We start from the raw sequence: 27,912 nt of genomic DNA on the forward strand, positions 1-27,912 counted from the left end.
AGGAAGGCAGAAAATAGGAAAGACTGGAGAAAGCTAGATTTGCAGTGAAATACATGTCCTTGGGCAGAACACTATGAATGAATGAATGAATGAAACTATGCAATGCAAAAAACCAGTTTCAAAAGTACTCGTATGATCATGTATTCATTTCAAATCTCACGAGTTTATGTTTTCACTAATTTGGAAACTTCAAAACTCTATCCTGAAGAAGAAAGGAAAAAAAAAAACGGCTATTTTGACTCATACTTTTACTTCCCGGCACGAAAGATGTAAACAAGGTGAATTGTAAGTAAGGTCATTCATTTCAAGGTATATTCTTTGAGATATTTCAAACAAAAATCTTTAATTTCAAGGAAAAATTATTCCGGGACCGCATATCGATCCTGGGGCCCTTCGCTTAGCGCACAAATGCTCTTCCAACTGAGCTGGGGTAGCCCCAGAACAATTTTTCCTTGAAATTATTCAAACCTGCTTTACAGGGAGCTACTACCGGAAGCCACATTTGCAAAAATCTTTGATACAATTTTGCTCGTTTTTGCTTCCTTTTCGAGATAAAAATTGTTTTATTTGAAACATTTCATAGTGTATTTTGGGAAAGCCATTGATTTATTCCCAATATGCTCAATTAGTTTGCACCTATATATGTATTGCAGCTCATAAAATAACGGTATTAACAGTCCTCTCATCTCCTCCACTAGATATTAACATTAAATTCAACAGTACGCCATATAGAGAAATGAAGGTTGCGATTTACCGTTGAGTGCCTATGTAAGGCTAAGAATATTCAGCTATATTTCAATTGTCACAGCTCTGTTATAAAGGATACCATGCCACTTTCATTTGTTCCAGGACCGCAATGAGCGTTTGTTTTACCGCTTCCTGTCAGAAAACGTGGAACAACTGATGCCCCTCGTGTATACCCCCACTGTCGGCCTGGCCTGCCAGAAGTTCGGGCTCATTTACCGACGACCCAGAGGTCTGTTCATTACCATCCACGACCGGGGACACGTTTACGACGTTCTCAGGAACTGGTGAGTCAACAGCACCACTACAATCATTCTTTTAGTTTGGATATATTGTCCACTCCATAATTTCAGACCTGATAATTTTGTCCGTTGAGTACGTTCTTTCCTGTTTGTTGTACAAGTACATTTTTATCATGCCATTGATGCTTATGAATCCACACCTGTGGAGTAACGGTTAGCGCGTCTGACCGCGAAACCAGGTGGCCCGGTTGAGTTTTTTTCTGGGGTTTCCCCTCAACCCAATATGAGCAAATGCTGGGTAACTTTCAGTGCTGGACCCCGAACTCATTTTACCGGCATTATCACCTTCATCTCATTCAGACGTTGAATAACCTAAGATGTTGATAAAGCGTCGTAAAATATGGTTTTTAGTTCTTCCGTTAGACCATGATTACGACTCCCATATTAAATAGCTACAGGAAGAACGAAAGTAGACAGACCTTCCAAACAAATAATGGAAAGATACAAAAGCCAAATGCTTAAACACCCAAAGCCAAAATAAAACTTTGATCTCATTCGTGACTTTTGTGAAAACGTTGGTTATGAAGATCAATTATACATTGACTTCCAAATTTTCTACAAATACAGTTTCCAAAATCCATCTTCATGGAACGAAGGTACGGAAAAATGTTAATATTTTTACTAATCGATCAAAGTTCAGAAACCATTCTTCAAGTCAACATCTACACTATGTTTTCTTTTCGCTAGTCACTGAGATTACTCATATGTTGTTTGCAGGCCTGAAACAGACGTCCGAGCCATTGTTGTAACTGATGGAGAGAGAATTCTAGGACTGGGAGACTTAGGGGCATATGGCATGGGCATTCCTGTGGGCAAATTGGCCCTGTACACAGCTCTGGCAGGCATAAAACCTCATCAGTGCCTGCCCATCACACTAGATGTGGGCACAAACACTCAGGTAAGCTGATCTTCATGGAATGCAATGCTTAACAGCACAGTGCCATGCTTGAAACCTCAGGCGCAGGCGTAGTCTTCAAGATCTTGCTCTGTCGAATGTTTATCATATGGATTCCAAAAACTCAGACTCCTATGGAAAATATATGATGCAATTTGATGGGTTATTTCACCACTGATCAAGATGATTGAAAATTATGGAGGAATGTTGAAACGATAGCAGAGGAAAGTGGATTGAGTAGCCCTAGAAAAATTGTTTGTCCCAATATCGTCTTCACCCACCACAGATGCCATTTAAACTTTGAAAGGTTTGAACTCAAATATCCAGGATGAAAATGTAACTTTCTCTCAGCATCTTTCTACAATTGAAGACCTCGGTGCAAAAAAATCGGTAAAGTCCAGATATGAAAATCGTACAGGAGATAAAAAAGACTTTCCACAAAAATTGACTTGATTGGTTTTTGCACCGATATCTTCAATTCTAATTATAACATTGCTCCACTACTGTCATACAATTTCACTGACTGTGAATAGCTTCTTCTTCTGTTCCCTATTCTTCCATCAATGTTATCATAATCTAACGAAGAAGGGAGTCTTTAATGTAAACCCATTATAGAAAAATATGTATTTGTTATTACTACTACAATCTGCGATTTAAAAAATTCATAAATATATATTATAGGGCTGGAAAAAAGAAATTTCGTGGACTATGACTTAAAACAAGAGCCATCTGCGATCTTGAAGGTGTTGTTAAGTAGAGGACTTCTCTAAAAAGATACAATTTGCTAAGTTTTCTATTGCTGTTGAATCATAATGTAAGAACTAATATGTTCCAATAATTAAGTCTTCACAGGCAAATCAGTAACTTACAAATCGAAGTAGTGACCTATTTTTTTAATGAGGCACCTGAAGCTATCACCGCTAGATGGCAGTATTATTTAGGTATAAAGATGATCAATGTGCAAACGAGTGCCACAAGTGAAACAAAGAAGCAGCAGTTACAAGATGGCCGCATCACTGCAAGAATGTATAATCCAATTCTGAAATTATACCATCCACTCAGACACCTATTTTAGTTTTCCTTAGGAATGATCCTACTTTCTGGGGTAGAATACAGGTTTATGAGTTACTATGAAGGTAGTTGTTTTGAGTTATTACCCGACCACAATATATTAGTTACGTAGCTTCCTAATATTATATTATCTAATATGATTTTGTAATTTTCAATTATTACTCTTTTAACATGTATTTCATTTCATTAATGCTACACACGTTTAACAAAATTAATCTTACAATTTGAAACTATACGTTAACTTTGTCGAATTATATTTTCTTTCATAACTTTATAAAACTCCCATCCCACCCCACTTTCTTCTACCGTTTTCTTCTAGGAAAAGAGAACTATCCCCATCCCTAACCGTCAATTCCTGCTGGTTTACTTGTTTCATGCAAGCGAGTGCCATGAGTTTGGAGTACTGCTCCATTGTGCTATTTTTCTGAGCAAAAGGTCTGGCAGCAAAAGATATTTATAAAGAAATTCTGCCAGCAGTCAGTCAGCATTGTCTATCACGTCAAGCTGTCTACAATTGGGTGTAGAAGTTCTCTGAAAGGCAGACAGTTATCAAAACACCAAGTCAATTGGCCAGTGGAGATTTTCACAGAGGCAAACGTGCAACAGATTTGCAATTTGATTCGAGCAGACAGGATGAAGGCTAAGATAAGCTAGGCTGGATACTTACATGTGATGAGTCTTGAGGACATCATTACCAGCCTGAGACAAAGCATACATCAGTGCTCGGATCATACGCGTAAAAGGTGCCATCTTGCAACTGCTGCTTCTTTGTTTCGCTTATGTGCACATCGATAATATTTCCACTTAGTGCTTAAGGTGCCTCATTCAAAAAATGAATGTAGGTCACTACTTCAAATTGTAATTTACTTTCTTACTACTTTCAGTTTCAAGTAAACAAAAGAATAAGATGAGGGGTAGTTATTACTGGCTAAATTCACGTGATGACCCCAATTAGTAAGACATTTTCTCTTCACCTAGAGATAAAGGTAACCTTCGAAATATGAATTTTTTTAATATTCTGCAAACAATTCAAAAAGTTCAAGTTATACCACTTTACAATGATGCACCACTGTTTTCTATCTCACTCTGAAATTATCACTTTTTTATATAGAGTTCATAGCTAGAATAATTCATCTCTGTGCTTGTTTCAGTCGCTGCTGGATGACCCTCTGTATATTGGTCTGAGGCACAAGCGAGTCACTGGCACAGAGTATGATGACTTCATTGATGAGTTCATGAGAGCTGTTGTCAAGCGATATGGCCAGAACACACTCATCCAGGTAAGAGCTCCTTTATATCTCTTCAATATTTGTCAAATGGTTGTAATTTTTTGACATCCATTAGGAGGCAGCTATAGCCATTTCCTTATAATAAAATATAATTACAGAAACTTTCTTAATTTTTGAGCCCATTCAGCTGCATTACACATCTATCTGTATCGCTTTTTATCTCACGTCATTCATGCTGCATGAGGTGTTACATCTCGATTTCATCGCCATCTCACCAAGTGCTTGTGGTTAACATTTATAGCCTGTTTGTGTTGCAGTTTGAAGACTTTGGCAACCACAATGCATTCCGCTTCCTGGACAAGTACCGCAACAAGTATTGCACATTCAACGACGACATCCAAGGAACAGCATCAGTTGCAGTGGCTGGACTACTAGCTTCCCTCCGCATTACCAACACACGGCTGTCCGACAACGTTGTTCTCTTCCAGGGTGCCGGAGAGGTAAGGGCGTCTACATGCAGCAGTGGTGGAGATCTCAACACATTTAAATGTACCACCAGCATCAATGTCTTTATTATCTTGTATGAAGTTCAAGCACTATTACTTTCGAACTCCAGTTCGGTCTGCAAACATTTTACCACTGAGTTGACACTTTTTCTTTAATCTTCTGATAGATTATACCATGCATGTAATTCATGCTATCTATGTGTGGGTTTACGTCCTACAATACTTACTTACTTACTGGCTTTTAAGGAACCCGGAGGTTCATTGCCGCCCTCACATAGCCCGCCATTGGTCCCTATCCTAAGCAAGATTAATCCATTCTCTATCATCATATCCCACCTCCCTCAAATCCATTTTAATATTATCTTCCCATCTACGTCTCGGCTTCCCTAAAGGTCTTTTTCCCTCTGGCCTCCCAACTAACACACTATATGCACTTCTGGATTCGCCCATACGTGCTACATGCCCTGCCCATCTCAAACGTCTGGATTTAATATTCCTAATTATGTCAGGTGAAGAATACAATGCGTGCAGTTCTGTGTTGTGTAACTTTCTCCATTCTCCTGTAACTTCATCCCTCTCAGCCCCAAATATTTTCCTAAGCACCTTATTCTCAAACACCCTTAACCTATGTTCCTCTCTCAAAGTGAGAGTCCAAGTTTCACAACCATAAAGAACAATCGGTAATATAACTGTTTTATAAATTGTAACTTTAAGTTTTTTTGACAGCAGACTGAATGATAAAAGCTTCTCAGCCGAATATTAACAGGGATTTCCCATATTTATTACGTCCTACATTAAATGTAATATTTATTTCTTACCGGTATTTCAATTTGCCATATAAATTCTCAGGCTTACCTTACTAAAATATCATGCCACTAACATCAATTCCGCTAATACTGCATAACCTCGAAATTGCATAAGCCTTTATATTTCAAGAAACTGATGTGGACAATATCTAATGCATCACTGTCAACTTTATTGTTGACAGGCTTCTCTAGGTATTGCTCAGCTGTGTGTTATGGCAATGCAGCAAGAGGGGACTTCACTGGAGGATGCCAGGGCCAAAATTTGGATGGTCGACTCAAAGGGACTGATTGTTAAAGACCGGCCAGAAGGTGGAGTAACTGGACACAAAGTTCACTATGCCCAGAACCACCCCCCAATCAAGAACCTTGGTGATGTCGTCAAGAAAGTGAAGCCCTCTGTTATAATAGGTGAGCAAAATGATAAAAATATAGGCTACCGGTACACAGATAACGTCAAATCACAGATAATATACAGCGTCAGATAAAGTTTGTGACAGCTCGTGAATAAAATCAGGTTATGTTATTAGATATTATGTAGTATGCAGTGTAACAACTTACTTTGTATCATGTTAGACATCTCTTGGAAAATCTAATTTGTGTCTATCCTTTCCTATTAAACTTGATATAAGTAGTTTGTTGTCCCTTGTCTGGCTTTTTGAGTTAGGTTTTTGCTTGGAGTTGCCAAACTAATTGTTTTATTTTCATTATTATTTCTAAACTTATAGAAATAAAGATTTTTCAATAAACTTTCCACTGAATTCATGCTAGTTTCGAACGATCCCAATAAACATGTGGGTAAACACTTGAACAGTTGAAACATACACTGCACTAATATTTAATAGCCTACACAACAATAACTGCAAATGCAGTGTCACCAACAAAACACATTTTTGTGATAGTTTTCACTGCTGCTACATTATTCTATCACACTGGTAAATGCTTCGTACAGGATTGATAACATCAATAACGATATTTTCCATGTTTTATAGACAATACAGAAAGGAAAATCGCGAATTTTAGAACTGAAAAATAAACGTCTTATTGAACAAAATATTCAGCATAATATAATGAGCAGGCATTACTCGATAAGATTTCCATATGCCTCGCAATTTACGAAAAAAATATTGATGAGACTTATTCATTACTATCAGAAATCATTATTTTCATGCAAATCTTTTTCAAGGCAGCCTATAAGCTTCTATAATATCCATTAAAGCCAGAATTCTAATTCAGTGTGTCTTATTACACTGAATATGAAACCTCTATGTAGTCTTAAAGGGCTCATCTATGGTTTTCCCCACCATAGGTTCCTTTTAAAGGATCTTGGATTGAATTTGTTACGGATACAATGTTATGTATGTCCATAGCTTTGGGGTGTGCTGAGAGTACCAGTGCACACCCTATTAAGACTACGCCAACAATAGTTTGTCATTTGAAAGACACATGTTGTTGTGAAAGCAATACTTTTTTTTTTGCACACGTCAATACTTGTAATGTCAAACGGTGTTGTCACATTTTCGTTCCAAAGGTAATTCCTGGTTACAATTTTTATACCGACATCAATACATTGATCTCTATCACCATCATCCACTGTGAATAAATTTTAACATATCAGATTACTTTTAATTAGAACTGAAATTAAAATTACTAACTTTTTGTCATCATCAACTCCAGATGTGACAAGATTGGTTTTTACCCTATGTGGAGTAGATATGAAAATGTCAATTACAATTGCTAACACATCATTAGTAGACATATGTCACAGCTTCTTGTTAGAGCAACAACTGAAAAGGTATAATAAATAAATTCCTATCTCTTTAAAAAAAAACATCCTCTTTGACACTGGCTGGGGCATTAATTAGACGCAGATACTATACCAAGAAGAAAGAAATGAAGGAATTAAGCTTCTGAAGATATCAAGTTGATGGGTATCACAAATCCGGGATTGGAAATACCACCAAAAGAGATCATAATGAACTTACTGGAGGAGCACAGTACAGTACCCTTAGAAAACTAAGGATGACACTCTGTGATGGGAATTCCGAAAGTAGACTTAGTGTGGTAGAAGAAGAGAGTGGCTGTCGTGTAATCTATGAGTCCCGAAAAATATCGTTGTTTGGTATTGAAGAAAATGAGAAAAGAATATCACTAACAGGAATTGTGGGTTACTTCTAAAACCAATTAAGATTCCAAGGCTTTTAAATAGACTATCTACCAAAAAGTAACTGGGCACTGTTTTTGCCCCTTTAGAACCTCGTGGTACCACCTCTTGTTGCTATAACAGCAGCCACCCTGTCAGGCATGCTCTCCACTAGTTTGAGTAGGATATCCACTGGAATGCGTCGCCATTCCTCTTGCAACATGTCACTCAGTTGGACAATGGAAGTTGGCCCCATGTTTCGGTGGCTACAATGCAGTGGTATGCAGACAATAATGTTCACCGGTTGGGCTGGCCTGCACAGAGTCCTGATCTCAATCCCACCTTTGGGATGAATTGGACCGCGGCTGAGGTCTCAGGAGATGTGGCCAACTTCCATTGTCCAACTGAGTGCCATGTTGCAAGAGGAATGGCGACGCATTCCAGTGGATATCCTACACAAACTAGTGGAGAGCATGCCTGACAAGGTGGCTTCTGTCTTACGAGCAAACGTTCTGATGGGGGCAGATAAAAAAGTTAATTTTTTTTCTTCCACCATGTTAATAATGTCAAAAGAAGTGCTTACACAAATTTTAGCCACTCGACCGCAATTATGAGGCCGTCCAGAAAGTGATTTTCCCTGGGGCCGTTTATAGAAAAAAGCACAATTGCATGGAAATATTTATTGAAACAGATACAGGAATTGTTGCGCTATTTCTAAACATATCCCCCACTAGAATTGAGACATTTGTCATACCATGGAATCAATTTTTGTGTTGCAGAAGTCAGCCGCCTCAGATCGGAACCAGCATTTGACTGCGTCTGCACCTCTCTCTGTCGATCCCATGATATGACAAATGTCTCAATTCCGATGGAAAATATGTTGAAAAATAACTCAACAATTGCTGTGTCTGTTCCAATAAATTTATCCAATGAAATTGTGTTTTTTTTTCCTGTTAATGACTCCTGGCGAACTTATTTTTTTACGGCCCTCGTGATTGCGGTCGAGTGGCAAAAATTTGTATAAGCACTTCTTTTGACATTATTAACATGGTGGAAGAAAAAAAATTGACTTTTTTAATCTGCCCCTATCAGAACGTTTACTTGTTAGCAACAAGAGGTGGTACCACGAGGTTTTAATGAGGCAAGAACAGTGCCCAATTACTTTTTGGTAGATAGTGTATATTCTCTTCAATATATGTACCTATATAGTATGGGAAAAGCTATAGTAATCTACAGGTAATGTGTGTTAAACCGTTTTACCACATATTTGTTCGACGGTAAAATACTAATTTTTACTTCATCTGTATTATATTTTTTATCCAGGGAAAATATTCGTCTTTTATTCACTGATTTATAGTAGGCCTACTACCACAGTCTAGTATATACAGTCATGAAGCTCAATACATAGGGACTATGCATCTATAGATAGTTGCTAACCACTAGGATCGCTACTATCACCTCATGACAATGGCACAGTCTATTGTTCCTAGTACCCTCAACAGCTCAAGCTTCGTGACTGTATATACTAGACTGTGGTACTACCGCGGCTCATTATAACAGCTCAGCCACAGTACCCGTATGCTTATAAATAAAGGTTTGACTCTCAACGCTTATCTTACTCTCAGGTGCTGCTGCTGTGGGAGGAGTGTTCACACCAGAGATCCTGCGTGATCTGGCGTCGTTCAACAAGCGTCCCATTGTGTTCGCCCTCAGCAATCCGACCACAAAGGCTGAATGCACTGCAGAAGCTGCGTACACAAACACAAATGTAAGTACGAAGATCTGCAGCTTCTTTTCTTCATCAGTTGGGAGCTCAATCAGATATGGATGTTTGTCCATTGTCTTCTATGTCGTAATCTCGATATTTTGTTAACCACACTTCTGAAGGTCCCTTCATGTATTTGTACATGCACGCAAAGTTCAACATTCATCACCATCATTGGCTTAACAACCCTTTGACAGTCCCAGGCTTTCCACAAGTGTCTGTAACTCTTCCGGTTTTCATTTTAGTCTTTTCATCCAGTTACTTGCTCCAGTAATTGTGGCATCTTATGTTACATTATCATCCCATCTGGTCCTCGGTGTCCTTTTTGACCTGGTACTCACTGGGTTGGATAAGGAGACTCACTTTGCTGGTTTAGTTCTTACATTCTTATTAAATGTCCAGCCAATTGTTTTGAACATGAAAATAACTTGTTTTGCTGAACAAGTCATATAATTCATTACAATACTTGACCTTCCTTTTATTATTCACTGTAACTAGCCATACATGGTTCTTAATATTTTCCTTTCAGAGACTTCTAAGTCTCTTATATACTATTTGGTCATAGTCCAGGTTTCTGATACATAGACCCTACAGTCGACCTGGGTAACATAGTCGGTATAGTGTTGGCCTTCTGTACTCGAGGTTGCAGGTTCGATCCCGCCCAAGTCGATGGCATTTAAGTGTGTTTAAATGCGACAGGCTCATGTCAGTAGATTTACTGGGATGTAAAAGAACTCCTGGGGGTCAAAATTCTGGCATATTGGTGACGCTGATATAACCTCTGCAGTTGCAAGAGTCATTAAATAAACCATAATTTAAATTTTTAGACCCCATACACTACTACCACCACCACCATCATAGCTACTTACCTATCGCCCTCTCTATATTTATTATATTCTATGTTATATAATCATTTTACAACTACTTTCGTGTCGAAACAGAAACTCTTCTGAAATACTGTAGTCACTTTTTTTTTAATTATCGTACCTTCCAATTCCTTCCTTTATTCCTACATCCTATGCCTCTTATCTTCCTACGAGTTTATTGCATTATTTTCCATTTCTATTCTACTTTCATTCTTTTAGAATGCCAAAACTATTTATGTAAGAGAGAATCTCAAAGTAAAATTTTTCATATCAAACAAAAATAAGTCAACCATTGATAAGAATTTCTACAAAATAAGTCAACCATTGATAACAATTTCTACAAAATAAGTCAACCATTGATAATAATTTCTACAAAATAAGTCAACCATTGATAATAATTTCTACAAAATAAGTCAACCATTGATAACAATTTCTACAAAATAAGTCAACCATTGATAACAATTTCTACAAAATAAGTCAACCATTGATAACAATTTCTACAAAATAAGTCAACCATTGATAATAATTTCTACAAAATAAGTCAACCATTGATAATAATTTCTACAAAATAAGTCAACCATTGATAACAATTTCTACAAAATAAGTCAACCATTGATAATAATTTCTACAAAATAAGTCAACCATTGATAACAATTTCTACAAAATAAGTCAATCATTGATAATAATTTCTACAAAATAAGTCAACCATTGATAACAATTTCTACAAAATAAGTCAGCCATTGATAATAATTTCTACAAAATAAGTCAACCATTGATAACAATTTCTACAAAATAAGTCAACCACTGATAACAATATAACTCACTCAGAGGGCATCAATGTTTGTCAAAACACTTGAACAAATTGGAATTACTTCTTCACCACTTTGTCCATTGTGCAGTTTTCAGGAAGAAATGGATCAGAATCATCTTCAGCAATGTCCAACACTTTTTTCCAAATATACTATGTGTGAGAAATATTGGAGACCAAGAGAGTTAATGGTTTTATTGCCAAGAGCTAAGAATTATATAACAATTATTATTATATTGCAGGCTGATTTTTTTGGAAACAAAACCAAATCTAAACAATACAAAATCAATGTAATTTCCAATATTGATACTGTGTGCAGGGCCAATGTGTGTTCGCGAGTGGCTCACCCTTCCTGCCTGTGACGTACAAGGGTCAGACCTACTACCCTGGCCAGGGCAATAACTCCTATATCTTCCCAGGTGTCGCCCTTGGTGTCATCTGCACTGGCATCAGACACATCAGCGACGAAATATTCCTAGTTGCAGCCAAGGTAAGTGCAATGTGGCAATTTCCTACACTTCTGCAAAGACAAACACTTACAAAAAAAATTAAGGCGAGCACGGCCTTCTCAACTTGGTCTTCGTAACCCTTACTAACATGTGCAGTTGTCAATCACAGCCAAGTTTTCATTTACTGTACCGTAATAGTTTATTTTATACATAATACTTATCCTTTACGAATGATGGCATGTAAGATAAATTCAAATTTAGAGTTCAGTTGCCTTTGGTACTAAAGACACTGACACAATATTGAAATGTGCCATGGGTTATTTTACAAGATGGACAAGGTAATTGCAATTTCACAAGGTTGGGTCAGCTAAACACCCAACATAACCAAAGGAGAAAACATTTTTATTTTTTTTATGATATGATATATTTATTTCTCAGCCAACTTTACAATTTATAGTTATGGTGGATCATCACATTTCTGCTTTTCGATTCACCATTCCTTTAATACATACCATCCTTTTCTATTAATATATTCATTTGCCAAGTATTTCCTGATTAAGGCTGGTTCACAATAAACCGGGAACGGAAACGACAACAAGAACGAGAATGGAAATATTGTTAAAATAAATGTATTTAAATGCCAGCATTCACAATTAACTATTGTGAATGCTCACATTTCAGTACATATATTTTAACATTATTTCCGTTCTCGTTTCTGTTCTTGGTTTATTGTGAATCAGCCTTTACTTCCTATTCTTCTGTTTTAAATGAATTACTATCTATTCTTCCCTATCTATCCTATTCTATTCTCTCCCATTTCTCGCTTTCCTATTAAATATTGCATATTCCCTTCCTTAATAATTTATATTATTTATTTATTTATTCTCTATTCTTAAATCTACCTACTCTTAATCATTATTTTTCAGCTATTTTCTCTGAAATTATTTGTTTACATTTCCCTTTTCTCTATTTTACAACACATCACTTATTATTTCCCTACTATTCCGTCCTCCATTTATTTACGTACCGTATTTAACTTTCTCTCTTCACTTCACTCTTGAATTTCCTCTTTAATCACCTCTTTCCATAAATTTATTTCTATAATACTCCTACAGTTATAGTACCCCTGATACTACTCCCAACCCACAACACTGAAAAACATTAAATATCTAATTCACTTAACTACACTTACAATTTCTCTCTCTTCCACTTCACTTTTGTTCAGATGTTCTTTCACTTTAATTTTCTTTTCTTCATTGTTTGTATGTCTATCTTACTACACTCTTACACTCTCTTCTTCACTTAACACTTTCTTCTCTATTTCTATTCTATCACTTTTGCAACCCCTGACTTTCTTGCACTCACCTTTTCGCACTCTTCTTCCTCGCCAATTCCATCTTCCTCACTATTCTATCCTCCACTTCGCCATTTATTAACCCCTCAAAAGCCCCATCTATTCTGCCCTCACAATCACTAATATCTGGTAGTCACTTCGTTACTTTGCTCGTTCTTATCATGTCTTCTCTTGTATTTCCTCCGTTAGTCACATTTTTATTTAATAACAGGTCAACAACAAAATTAATTCAACAATATAATTTACATTCAGATGTAACTAACAAGATCCCTTTTTATCATTTCTTCATATATACAAATATAGCTAATCTAAAATTAATTCAATTACTAACACCATCAGGTTCAAAAGGATAGGTCTATAAATTAGAATTATTCATATTTGGTAAATATGGTTTCCGATGAGCATTTATAACATAACTAAATATCAGCTACTACAGCACAGATCGTAAAATTACTGGTTCTAAATTTTGATAAGTCGACCGAAATGATTAAGCCAAGATTACTAACTCGCAGAGAGACTGAGACCGAGAATACCTGTTACCTTACATTTGTTCCCGCCGTTTTCATGCTGTCCAAAGGGAGAAAGAGATTATTATTGCTGATCCAACATGCAGGCCTACACTGGAGTGAGCTCGACCAACTCAACCTTCAGCCACAGGTGGAGGCAATCACCAATGCTTTGCATGCGCGCAGAATCAAAAAACATAATATCACATTGGAAACCTGAACTCTCGATCTATTAACCACTCTGTAGGATTACAATAAAACGAGACATACACACTCATACCATTACATGTTCGCACAGTCACTATAATGTTTGTAAGTTTATGAAAATGGAATTGAAAGAAGATAATCGTAGGAGTATAAGCCAACACCAGAATAAAGAAATGAACTGGTCAGGCAACAGTAATTTGGAATCAAACTACAAATGTTGCAGAAACATAGTACCCAATAAGTGTGACAAAATAGAGAACAAAAGTAATAATAATAATAATAATAATAATAATAATAATAATAATAATAATAATAATAATAATAATAATACGGTAGTAATAATAGTAACAATAACAATAATAATAATAATAATAATAATAATAATAATAATAATAATAATGATGATGATGATGATTTATGTGCTTCTACTTGCAGGCTTTGGCTGACTTGGTGTCTGAAGACGACCTGGAGAAGGGAAGTCTTTACCCTCCACTCAGCACAATCCAGAAATGTTCCATCAGGATCGCTGCTAAAGTTGCAGAGCACGCATATGAGCACGGTAAGCTGCATGACCAGTCAGCCATTCTATCAGGGTGTGTTACATGCAAAACAAATCCTTACAATTTCTGGGAACTTGGAGAATATACTTAGGAAAAAAAAAAAAAGCTGAGTCACTTAAAAGTTTATAGTAGCAAGAGAACCTTTCAATCACCAAATCGAAACCTCTTTCCAAAGTCATACAGGGAGAGGTGCTGTAGGAAGAGATTAAATACAAAGAATTAGCTGCTAATACGAACTTTAAGTAGAGGTATGAAATTATAGCATTAATTACGAGTATATGAATAAATAGCATTTATTAGCATCCTGCGCCATGGCTTCGTGGTCTAGGGCATCTTGCCTAGGACTCGCGTTACGGAATGCATGCTGGTTCAACTCCTCATGGGGGAAGAAATTTTCTCATGAAATTTCGGCCAGTGTATGGGACCGGTGCCCACCCAGCATCGTGATGCACTTGGAGAGCTCCGATAGGTAGTGAAATCCGGTTACGCAAACCAGCTACAACGGCAGGGGGGCTCATCGTGCTAACCACACGATACCTCTATTCTGGTTGGATGATCGTCTACCTCTACTTCGGCATGTGGCCGTGAGGCCAGTAGCCAGCTGGTCGGTCTTGGCCCTTCATGGACTGTAGTGCCACGGGTTATTATTATTTCTTTTAGCATTTATTGGCTGAAACCTGTTTTGCTATTTTATGTATCTGAGAGGGGTAAATGAAAGTAAGATATATAAATGCTAATGGTCATACCCGAGCAATGTCACAATTTTCAGTTGAATAACTATAAAATCAACAATTGAAATATTACAAACAACTGGTGTCGTCTTCATCAGGGTCGTCTTAACTGCATTATAGGCCCCCAGGCAAAGCAGTGCACTGGACCCAGCCTGCACAACCACTCACGGAAATAAAAATGTAAATTATCTACAATACTATAAATTTGGAATGAAGAAAAAATACCAAATGAATGGAAAATGACATACATTATACCCATACATAAAAAAGGAGATGGAGATAATTTCCATAACTATAGAGGTATATCATTACTAAATACTACATATGAAGTTTTTTCTTCTTGTTGGTACATGTGGAGCGAGCCTCCCCATAACACATTACCACGTCGGCTAACTCAGGAAAAGTGTAGATATCCATTCTCAATTGATGATTAGACTGAACTGAAAGGAAAAGGTATTGAATAATACTGAACAAATTACGACCATATACTGAAAAAAATTATTGGGGAGTATCAAAATGGTTTCCGTCTAGGCCAATCTACTTCAGGTAATATACATATCATCAGGTTGATTAATGAAAAAGTATGGGAATATAATCAGGAAGTACATTATCTGTTTATTGATTTTGTTAAAGCATATGACTCAATACATCGAGAAAGTCTATGGAATATATAATGGCTGAATTTGGAATATCTTTGAAATTAATCAGATTATATAAGATATCTATGGAAGATACAGCATGCAAAGTAGTAACAAATGGAATTACATCAGAAGAATTCGTAAATCAAACAGGATTAAAACAAGGTGACGCTCTCTCACCAATCTTATTTAATATAGCATTAGAGAAGATTGATATATCTAAGACTGCATGCATTATTTCAGTGATAGAATGATAAGTGAGACTGATATGTACCAAGTTTAATTCTGATATGAGTAATGAAACTGGCCATTACAAGTCTCTCCAACTTTCAACCGTTGCCTGTTCCATGGTTCCTACAACACCACTCTCCATGTTCTTTTAGGTCTTTCTTTGTACCTTCTTTCTGGGGGAGACCACCTAAGGATATGGTTGGGCTATCTTTTTTCTGTCATCTTTTTCTCATGTCCATAACACCCCAAAATTCTGGAGTAATTTCTTTCTGTGACCATCTTCTCCTGTCCTGAAAATTTTAATTTCCCCTAATTTTAAGTTACCGATACATAATCAACAGAAAAAAATGGATAGGACATAATATATTCATTTATATTATATCATCTCTTGTGGAGCTATAGAAAATAGCGAGGATATTGTAAAAAAAAATTGAAATACAAGATGGCAAATTATTTCACTGTCACACACCAGAGCACTGGATACTTACGAACTGCTCTCTATTTTTAATGAAACACATGTTTTGCGTTTATGTAAGGATTTGCATTGCAAAGGTGAAGGGTTGGAGGGAAATAAGGGAGTGTTTTGGTTTGGGGGACTTCAGAATTCTATTTTTTTTAATTTACTCACAGCTGGAGTGGGAATGTCTTTCTGCTATTTATAAGGGTAGTAGTGGCAGGTTACGGGGACATTGCCTGCAAAGTGGATACATAAATGTGTCTTACAGCTACATACTACTATTGTATTCTTAAAAGTTCTCATTTCATGTGTGAAGGAATTCATAATCATGTTATTTGCACAACATACCACAATAAGGTTTTAATTTCACTCACAGACTTTTAAACAAAATATTTATTGCAATACCAATAGAGATGAATGCATTTCAAAATAATTAAATATCGAGTTAGTTCTCAAAATTTAAATGCTTAAAGTAAAGTATTAATGAAGTCAATCTTTGTAAATTTTAAGATCTGCAAACTATCATTGTATATCAAAAGTAACTTTCCAAAAATTGCAATATCTAATGTATACTAGATGATATTATGTAAAAGAGTAGCCATGTTTCTTAAACCCTTTTTGGTAAGCAGAACTTCGAAACGTTGTGTTTTTAATACTTCATCAACACTGGAAAAAAATAATCACTTCCCTTAATTGCTTGTCATTCAAGATAGATTAAATAATAAATTCTTTCTAAACTTAACACAACTACTATTCTATGAAGCCCCTCCTCATTTCATGATTGTACTCTGTTGACTGTAGAACAAGGGAGATCTGTCGTGAATGGGGTATAGAGTCCGCATGCTTATTGTTGATTGTATTGGGAAAGATTTTTCAAATTGGCATGCATTTTGTTCACACGTGTCTTACAGGAATGGCCTCTGTCGATCCTGAACCAGAAGACAAGGAAGAATTCATCAGAGCTCAACTCTACGATTACCATTACAAATCTGCACTGCCCTGCTCGTATGCCTGGCCTAAGCTTTGAGCAGGTCAGCTCAGAAATCCCCAGTTTTACTTTCTGCATCCGTAAATCACTTTGGCTTGGTGTGCAGTTGAATTTCTTTAAAACTTTCAGTTGGTGTGGCTTTCTCTACTTTTTATGTTTCAGTTACTAGACTGTGTGTTCTTATTTAGTTCCCTGTATCCATTTTTTGAAGGCAATGTGCTACATAAACTTGAATTTCTGTAAAACAGGAATTATGTATAATAAATATGAAGAGATACATAGGGTTTCCAATCTCGAGCGCCCCCAAACATATACTGGCCATTTCTCAGCCTATCATAATGGGATCCATTTCACTTTTGCTCTTTAATCTTATGATTAAACTATAGGATTAAATGTGTAATTACAGTATTTAATTATAAGTCAAACTGTTTGTACATGATTAGGGTATGAAATTATTTTAATGAAATGTAAGACACGAAATTACACCGAAATGTAGATCATTGTAGGATAATGTAGGAATATTGAATATCAAAATCTAAAATGCAACTAAAAGGAATATATCATAATATGCATTTATTTTTATATTTTCTTAAAATATTCAAACACACAAAGAATAATAACTATCAATGAACCTCACCAATTATACTTCTCTCAAAAACTAGTATTATGCAAAACATCAGGCTTCTTTGAAGTATAATCATGAAACTCTGCACAACTGAAGTTTTTAAAATTTAGTCTCGTATTAAAGTAATATGTCAGACTTCATGATAAAAAAAATGTCGTTATGAATATTTCAATAAATCTTAGTAATATGGCAGTCCAGGTGGCTCGATTAGCACAAAAACATAAACATTATTTTATAAACTTTGTAATAGAATCATAGGTCTATGTGCTATTTTCCAAATATGTATTACATATTTATATTGTAATATTTAATACCAGTAGGTCAGAATGAACTTAAAGCACATATTTTAAATCTTGTCAAATACTTAGCAATATGAAATAGTCTTTGACAAATCGTTTTTCAATACTGATAAATTTTTAAGAAGTGTTCTTGAAATGGAAGAAAATTTTGATCATGTGCAAGCAGTTTTAAATTACAGCAAATATTCAAAATGATTTTTATCTGCTCACAGAGAAAGAAGCTTTACATCATTTCAATAAATTATTGACCACTTGGTCAAGTTCTTCTTGCTTAATGTTATCAACAACATTACAAATATCATGCAGTGGACGCTCATGTAACTCATGAAGTGATTCCGAACTACAATAACGATTGTTTTGAAGGTTTACATATGCTGATAAATCTAGTTACACTTTGTCAGTAAAAATATCAGTTCTGGATTCACAGTCTCATCATGTACTGACTGCAGGAACAAAGTACAAAACTATTTATAGTGTTGCTATCAAAATTAGTCAGTCCTTGAATTATTGAAATCTTATATGGTCGAAATTTCAGTAGCTAATTTTGTTTCTGCAAACTGTGCTGATAGATGATTGAGAGATTTCCTTGAACTTATTTTTAATGATAATCTAATATAGTCTCAGTTTTTCCCGCCTATTATTCGCTTTCTTGTCCAAGATTGAACCAGTAGCACAAAACTTATTATAAAGCCTCCTTATTACTGACTTGCTTGAGACATAAACATCAGGAAATTTTCTCACAAATTTAAATCTACACTCAAAATATAATTCATACTTAGCAAAAGTATTCACTAATAACACATGCTGCTCCATCATATTGTACTTCATATTTAAAAAGTCTACCTCGATATGAGAACATCAATAAGAACAACCAATTGCCAGAGTACAAGGTGTCATGCAGTAAGTGCGGCGTCAATCTAATTGCCTAAGTACCGGATATTGTGGATGGACTTATCCATAAGGAGTTTCCAGAAAAATGGAGGCTCTCGAGATTGGAAGCTGTGTATCTTTAAATGATACATCTAAAATTTATTTCTGTTGTCTATTTTTTTATAAAATAATTTACCGTTTAAAAACTTAATTTCTCTAAACAACCAATGAGGTGAGACCAATAAAAGCTTACTTTTACCAAAAACAAAAACAAAAACAAAAAAAAAATCCAATAATAAATTCCTATGTCTCAATTTATTAATTTATTAGAAATAAATTTTGGTCTAGAACAAAAAAAAATGCACACACAATTCGTCTTATGTACGTGAAAATCATTCTAATTATAATGAAGAGTTATTATCGTCCTGAATTAATATTTTTGAATATAAACAGAAAAATATGTACATAATATGTACTTTTGACACACATTTATAAAGTAATTACGACATAAATATTCTTTCACATTTAAATCATATGACAAAGAATAACAGTAATGATATAGGTGCAAACTTCTGTAATATTACTTTGAACAGGGAAAACCACACACCACTACAATTACACGTATTTATTATATTCCATGTATATTTTTTTCTTATTTTTATACAGGTAATATTTTTATTCTATAGTATTCTTTTGTAAAATAGGTTCTTTTCTATGTTTATAAACATTACAATTAACAATTTATTTAGAGCTTATTACCCTTTCATGTCACCAGTTTTCTTAATTTATATCGTAAATAAAATGTTGAAACAAATTTTTTTAATCACTGCAATGTTTTGGTGTTGTTTTAAGAGTGTTTTTGTCAGAAATTAATTATTAAACTATAAAAGTAATTAATTTTTCGTTCCCAACCCAGAGGTTCTTGAGTTTGAAAGAGCAATACTTAAAGATATTTGGTGATCATGAAAGGTTAATTCCAGTAAGTTAAATTACAAGGAAATCCCACATTTTAATTAAATTTAGCTTATTTTCTAATTTTCGCCACACTCTTTAAATGTATAATTTTCACTTAAATCATTTGGAACATAAATATATTATGGTAATTAAAAAAAAAAACACTGCCCTCAACTCTGTTACAGAGTTCTTGGCACAAGTCTAATCTTAAACAAATCAACCTTTGAGCTTTAACGTGAATATTATTATAATGCAGTAATAAATAAATTTCCCCTCTAGGAAATTGTTTAAAATATCTTTGAATTTTAACCTATAAACAGAAACATCTCATAGCTAAACTCAATTAAAGTAAGGGAATTCTTTGTGATGGGATTCTTGCAGGCTGGACCAGCAAGCCCAAATTTGCATAACTGTGATTATTTATAACTGATGAGAATCGTGTGTAATTCGTAATTGATAATGTTGCTGTGCCGTAAAATTACAATTTGCATAAATCTTAAGGCATTAAGTTATACTTTTAACCAAATGCGATTTATATATATATATAATTTTACGTTAAAAAGTACAGGTTAAAAATAATACCATAGGAACAATAATATTTTAAGTAATTGCATTCATCCGGTTTACGAATCAGAGTAAAAAGCTAAATAAAATGAAAACTATCAAATAAATTATTTTAAATTACGATCTCCCAATAGTCGATAACTATCATGTATAACAAACTCTGTGCTGTTAGAAGATCTGAACATATGTGGAAGCTTAAACTTGCTAGTTCGAACAATGTATGTTATTGCATCACTATTTCTTAAGCCAAAAATGACCAAAAACCATTTTGTGATTTAAGACTCAGTCTCTACATTGGACAATTAAATGGATAGGCAGAAAAAATTGTTCTTGTTTATTAACGAGACTCCCATATAATTCTTTTTTACAAGTTCATGATATTAGTTTGGTGTATTTAATAACATATATATATACACCGTATATGTTAATAAATTAAGAATCATGGTCATCTTCAATGGTCTAATGGTACTTAGTCCTGAACCCAAGTTCAGCTGGATATATCTCATCTCAAGGAGATTAAGTTTTTCAGAGAGTAAAAAATTCTAGAATGAAATAGCCAAATTGAAAATGAGTATCAAATAATCAGAAAACATCTCTCAAGTGGAAACCAATTAACGAATTTTTAATTGACTGGTTTTTGCAACGAACATACAAACAAAATCACATTTCTAGTAATAAAAGAAGAATTAAGTGAAGATATTTCATCATTTATTTCACAGACCTTGAAAATAGTTTACCAATTTTAAAAAATCCAACGTCATCAAAAGAAAATAAGTGGGAGAGGGGGTGACTAGTTTTTTAATTGAACTTTCCAAATATTGCAATTTAAAAATATGTTTGTGAATTCAAATTTTCACAAAAATTCAAACAACATAATATATCAATTAACTGTTTTTAAATTTACAATTTTTTACCTAATATTGAAGCATATCAAATTCAATGAAAGTGGAAATAATAATTTAGTGCTAAGAAAAAACCTGATGCAATTAAACATCTTTGAACCATGCAGTATAACCGGAGTAGCCTATAGGAAATTTTACTAGTATAACCAAATGCCTCAAAGTTTTAATGCACAGAAGATAATTTTATGGCACATAAACAAGTGCAGTAATTGATCTTAGAATTGAAAGAGCAAGTACCAGAGAAATGTTCTGATGATCAAAATTATAGTACTATGAAAGTGTATAAGTTAAATGAATGTACATAATTTAATCATTGCAATTTTAATAATATACGGAACTCTTGGTATAAATTAAAAACTGCTGCTGAATTCTTTCCAATTAAATTAATTTTCATATTACAATAATTGTTCCAGTTTATTATTTATAATTTGGCAAGATTCCATGTATGCAGCACATGTTACCGAGTTTTTTAACTTCCTTCTGGCTTGCCTTTCTGCTGGTTCTATATTCACAGTAATATTTTACTGTATTCAATTATTTAATTTTAAGTGTTGTATATAATAATTACTTCTTCATAGTATTTAGACATATGATTGCATTGAAACTTGTACGAAATATGAATTTTATGTCTTTAATGAATATAAATAAATATTTTCGTATTTATATTTCATTTCTATCCCTACCTGTGCAGTACTTTTCCTATAAATTCTATAAAATCTTAATTTTTTTTCTGCTCCTTTTTTTTAACTTCATTTCGTATTGAGTGTTACTGAAGACTTTCCTTGTATGTACTGTTATGTAATGGGTTATTAGATTGTTAGATTACCTAAAAATATTAAGATACGAACATTTGTAGCTTACATTGCATAATGACGTAACTTCAATTTAAGAAGCCTGAAATGGAAAATGATTTAGGTTGGAAAATACCTTGTTCTAAGCTCCTTTTATTTTCTTGTATTTTTTTTAATTTCTTTGCATTGTACAACATAAATTACAGAGCTGGTACCGGTACTTTAATTTATTTTTTATAGAGTAACTTAAATATGAAATTATTGAGCCAATTTAGAAAGTTCCAAATGTTCTTACATATTTCAGGTTCCTACTTGAAAAAGATCTGCATACAACTTTATTGAATAGGCATATATACCTCTTATGTACTGGTATAATAATCTTTTATGTATGTTTCACGTTATCTGATTCTAGAAATATCTGAGCTGCTCATTTCAAATTCAAAATAAGCATAATAGACATATGAATAGTATAGAAACTATAATGTTTAATAACTTTTATTAATAACAAACATTTGAGTTTTGATAACAGTAACCTGAACTCATCAAACTATATATTATAACTGAGGTAGTTGAAGTTATTTGTATTTGATCTATAATTTTTCATTCAGGATAAATGTTTGCTCCAAGTATCTTCGATATTTTGAAGACTAATATTTTTGTCGATAACTTTAAATTCAGGCTAATATTTTTGTCGATAACTTTAAATTGCAATGAAGACATTTTATTTACCTGATATATCACCACGGCATGGCGCGTCCTCAGGTTGCGGATAGAGGAGACGGCCTCCAGATATGGAGGGTAGCTGCGAATATATTGAATAAGCAGTCGTGGACAGCCGATAAGGGGTGGTCCTCCAGCTTGGGGGTTGGGCGAAGGGCTAACAACCCATCACCGTAAAAACAGCTTGTTACGTATCCCTATAATAAGGAATATAGAGACTGGATTAATCTTGCACAGGATAGGGACCGCTGGCGGGCTTATGTGAGGGCGGCAATGAACCTTCGGGTTCCTTAAAAGCCATTTGTAAGTAAGTAAGTAAGTATGACTCGACAAACACTTCTATCAACACTTAATATTCTAGGAGAAAAATTCGCTCCGACGCCGGGGATCGAACCCCGGTCCTTGGTTCTAAATACCAAGCGCTCTGACCACTGAGCTGTAGGACAAATTAATACATCTATAATACTTCTATCTATCAAGTGAAAATTTCAAATTCAACCCTATTACATTTGCATAGTATAGTACAATTACGTACGGTAATCTAGCAAATCTAATAACCCAAGTCATTTATTGTTCCACTTTGTGTCAATGGTGGTGTGGTATTATGTAAACATGTTGAAATAGCTTATTGTAATATCTTAATAGAATGTTTTTAAGTGTTGGCTTAGCAATGCGCATGTTGGCATGGTGCATGAAAACCTGTACTCTTGAAGACGAGGTAAGATTTGTTTACGTTTCATTATAAAATGCTTAGTATTTCATAACAGTTATGTGATATTGTAATTTCAAAATTATGAAAATGGAAACTTTACAATATTTTGGCTGTTCAGGAACTATAACTTCTCTAGTTGAAGTAAAACTCTTATATTATACAATTAGCTGATCTGTAAAAGCTATAGAAGAATATCAACAGCAATTCACAGCATGAATTTTATCATTTATACGTATAAATAATGTAATAATCCATCTATTCTCCTCTTAAGCCTTGCGGCATGTTACTTTCTCAAGGCTCGCAACAGCATTTCCCAAACTCTGTAAAAGTAAGGACCACTTAACCCTTAGGACCCATGCGTCCAATATAGTGGCCAGCTAGTATTATGGTCATGACGTGATATAATATATTATAAATTATATGTTATATATAAAATACGTTGATATTCTTTAATTTTATATAACATTAAAGACATTACACTTGATTAAAACAAATTTTTTTTGTAATGTTTCCCCCCCCTTAAGGAGCAAAATCATTTCAACTGCAGTCAACTGAAACCCCATCAGCTTCCATGCGTACCATTATACTGATTATTTTACATGGGCCCTCCCCATCCTTTACCACAGGCTCACTGCAGTGGATGGGACGTAAACCTGCGATCTTAGGCACGATATGCTGGCCGGACATATCTTGTGCACCTTAAATCGCTCAGCTAACGAACCCAACATGAATTTATCCGATTATGCAGGTATACAAACCCCTGGTTCAGAGTTAGACATTTGCGTGCAATAGTGATGTAAGTATTCCAGCTTCTAAGAGTTAAAAGAATATCAACAAATTTACATACATACACTTTTAAAATACAATTTTCTAAATTCATTCTCAGCAGCCCGTTATGAATGTTTCGAGTATTTGATTATAAAGTATATTTTATATAGGCTAATATGTATCAGAGTCGTCAGATACCTCAGGCCATAGTTGTGGACAGCAATACAAACACGCTTCAATGTGTAATAAGTTAAGTTTGATCAATAGGTAATGAAATCCATATTTTTGAAGTCATGCAATGATGAAATTTTAATCAGCATATAAACATGTAAGTTCTTTGCTTATAATTTAAAAAAAAAAAATGGCTTTAACATAACATAACTGATATATTCTCTGAAAAAAGGACTCCAAAGAAGTTTGAAAAAATGTAGTTTTTCTTCTTCTTCTTTCTTCTTTGGTGGGCTTCTCCATTCTTCAGCAGTTGCCCTGAATTCCCTTCCGCCATCCTTCTCGATCCCTCCAATCCTCCTCCTGCATGTGTCGGCTACGATATCCATTCCCAGTGACTCATCTGCCTTAACCACCTCTATAATTTTTCCAGTTACTCCTTGTACATTCCATGTTCCAAATGATAAAGCCAAAGTTGATGCCTGTTAATGTGTCCGGCTTTAATATATTTGGGAAATGTAGCAATGTATATTTTTATAAGACCGGGTAGCTAGCCCTGTGCTTAATCCCTCCTTGGAGGACCAGGAATGTAGTTTTTTAGGAAAGATATCGTTTGCATATCATCATCATCATCATCATCATCATCATCAATGGCACAACAGCCCTCCATGGGCCCTGGCCTTCTTCAGAAGTTTTCGCCATTCCTCCCTATCCAATGCCAAACTTCTCCAATTTCTAACACCCAAAGTCTTGATGTCATCCATCACACAGTCTTCCCATCTCAATCTCGGTCTCCCAACCTTCCCTCTTTCCATCGGAATAAATTTAAAAACTCTCTTCGCAACTCTATCATCTTGCATTCTCACAACATGCCCGGCCCAATCCAATCTTCTTATTTTTATGAATTTAACAATGTCCGGCTCATTATATAATCTGTACAGTTCGAAATTATATCTTCTTCTCCATGTTCTGTTTTCTCTAACTGGTCCAAAGATTTGCCTAAGAATCTTTCTTTCAAATGTACATAATAATGTCGCATCGGACTTCGACAATGGCCAAGTCTCAGATGCGTAAGATAGTACAGACCTTATAAGAATTTTATACATCATAATTTTTGTATTCCTAAATATAATTTGAAATTTCTAAGACCATAAAAGCATCTATTGGCAGATAATATTCGTTTTTTTATTCCAGAACTAACATTATTTTTGTTGTTAATTTCAGAGTCAAGTCTTTTGCATAAAGCTTATTGCAATATCTTATGTAAGTATGCAATTAAAACTGAAAAGAACTGAAAAAAAGTGGTATTTTAATCATTTTGAGCATCCTGATCTCTTTATGGTCCAATAAGTGAACATTGAAGGTCTGCACAGAATAGTTCGGAAATGCTGCTGCTTAATATCTTGAGTCTTAAGTTTAAATTTTTCAATTTGTCTTACACTACACCCCAGAAAATAACTATGACTATAGATTTACAAGATACCTTCCTTTTGTGTTACTTTCACTCGCTAATAATTTTTATGCAATTCCTTTAGGCCTGTCCACGACCTACCCTGAGCCTGAAGACAAAGAAGAGTTCGTGCAGAGTCAGGTGTACGACTACATCTATGACCGTACACTGCCACCCACCTACCGGTGGCCTAGCTTCACCCAGCGCAAGTAAAATGATGCCTCATCAACTGCAACAGTCTTTTCAATTAACGTGGTCTCATTGATTTCAATATATTGGGTGACAATCCCATAAGAAATTTACAGGGAACTGTTGCAGTACCCCACAATACAATGTAACTTACAACTCTTTATAATGTTTATTTGTAAATACTGATGAAAATAAAACAATGGACCAATACAAATATTAAGTGTATTGTTAGGATTCCATATACTATAGTCCCATCGCTCTTATTTCCGGCAGCCAATCACGTTGCAGGTCGGCTACATTTAAATGTGTCCATCTTGTGATTCGCTGATGAAAATAAAGAAGGCTCGATAAATACTTAATATAATCGCCCGCCATTTTGGCTCTTTCGTTGGCGTCCGCAGAAAGCACACGAGGACGTTATTTGCCACTCAATTATTTGCTGAATTACAGTGCATTTGATTTATTATCATAGGAGCTACGACATGATAATGTTTAACGATGTGGCAAATAGATCCCTCGACCGGTAGCTCGGCAACGAAAGAACAAAAATGGCGAACGATACTACCTACCTAGACTTTATAGAGCCCTCACTTTCTAAGACGCAAGCAAATAGGAGAGTCACGCCGGGAATAACAGTGTCGCGACTATAGTATTATTGTATAATTCCCTCCCTTTTCCTAAAATGTTTGGCCGAAAAACAGCAGAGAGAATTATGCAAGTATATTTTCTGAAGGGATGTACAAAGTAGTCTAAGTGTTTATAAACGTAAATATAATTTAATTGAATTTCATTATGGATGCTGGCTCGAAGTCTCGCATTCTTGTATCTGGCGGGAAAAGTGAAGATAAATAAATATAAAAATAAACGAACAAACAATAATAATAATAATAATAATTATTATTATTATTATTATTATTATTATTATTATTACTGTGACAGGAGACACAAGGTTATGATTTTCTGATATCTTGATAGCTCATTCTAGTTCATCTAATAACAAGTAGGTACTTCACAGATAAATCACAAAATTGTACATTAAAACAGATAACAGCAGCAGAGTTGCAATATTTTGGGAATAATTTTCTTTCCGTAGCATTCCCTCCTTCAATTCGAACAATGTGCTCCTGAGGCTTTCCTTAGGATCGTAGATTTCATAATAATAATAATCCAATCTTCCTCAACTTGGTGAGGTTGCCAAAGACAAAGAATGTTAAACAGTAACATTTAAAATGACATTAAAAATGTCTTACAAGAAATTTGTTTACAAGAAACTAAAATTTGCAGTAGATATTTCACATAATGAAAATTTATAAAAGAAAAAAATATATAAATAAAAAAATAGAATGAGAAAATTCAACTTATTTATTTTCTCAGTAACAACAAAAAGTTGCAATAAAAATTAGGTATACAAAATGTATGTCATGTACGAATATTTCTGAAAATATACAACCAAGAAAAATGTATAGCCTACTACTCAAGTTTAAGTAAACTTGAGTAATATATATTTTTATGCAATGATTAAAACCTAACACCGTTACAATTACACATATATAAAAACTAAATATAAACATTTACATACAGATAATAAATTTTACAGGAGAAAAAGTTCGTCCAAAGGGCTGGACTCTCATTGCATTTCCGCATTGA

General features: G+C 34.6%; 1 protein-coding gene across 2 annotated transcripts in view; it reads left to right on the top strand.

Annotated features, from left to right (window-relative positions):
* LOC138712320 (NADP-dependent malic enzyme-like) overlaps positions 1-26,479 on the top strand; it is a 143,005-nt gene extending 116,526 nt beyond the window's left edge. The window contains exons 4-13 of one of the 2 annotated variants that reach the window (XM_069843952.1): positions 850-1,031; positions 1,764-1,944; positions 4,164-4,292; positions 4,559-4,741; positions 5,736-5,961; positions 9,319-9,461; positions 11,452-11,622; positions 14,084-14,207; positions 17,177-17,296; positions 26,162-26,479. In XM_069843952.1, the coding sequence (XP_069700053.1) occupies positions 850-1,031; positions 1,764-1,944; positions 4,164-4,292; positions 4,559-4,741; positions 5,736-5,961; positions 9,319-9,461; positions 11,452-11,622; positions 14,084-14,207; positions 17,177-17,292 (1,455 nt within the window). In that variant the 3' untranslated portion in view covers positions 17,293-17,296; positions 26,162-26,479. The remainder of the gene's footprint in view (positions 1-849; positions 1,032-1,763; positions 1,945-4,163; positions 4,293-4,558; positions 4,742-5,735; positions 5,962-9,318; positions 9,462-11,451; positions 11,623-14,083; positions 14,208-17,176; positions 17,297-26,161) is intronic. The other variant, XM_069843951.1, reaches the window with a different exon arrangement.
* The last annotated feature ends 1,433 nt before the right edge of the window (positions 26,480-27,912 follow it).

This window comes from Periplaneta americana, chromosome 13, assembly GCF_040183065.1.
Source record: "Periplaneta americana isolate PAMFEO1 chromosome 13, P.americana_PAMFEO1_priV1, whole genome shotgun sequence".
Taxonomy (NCBI): Eukaryota; Metazoa; Arthropoda; class Insecta; order Blattodea; family Blattidae; genus Periplaneta; species Periplaneta americana.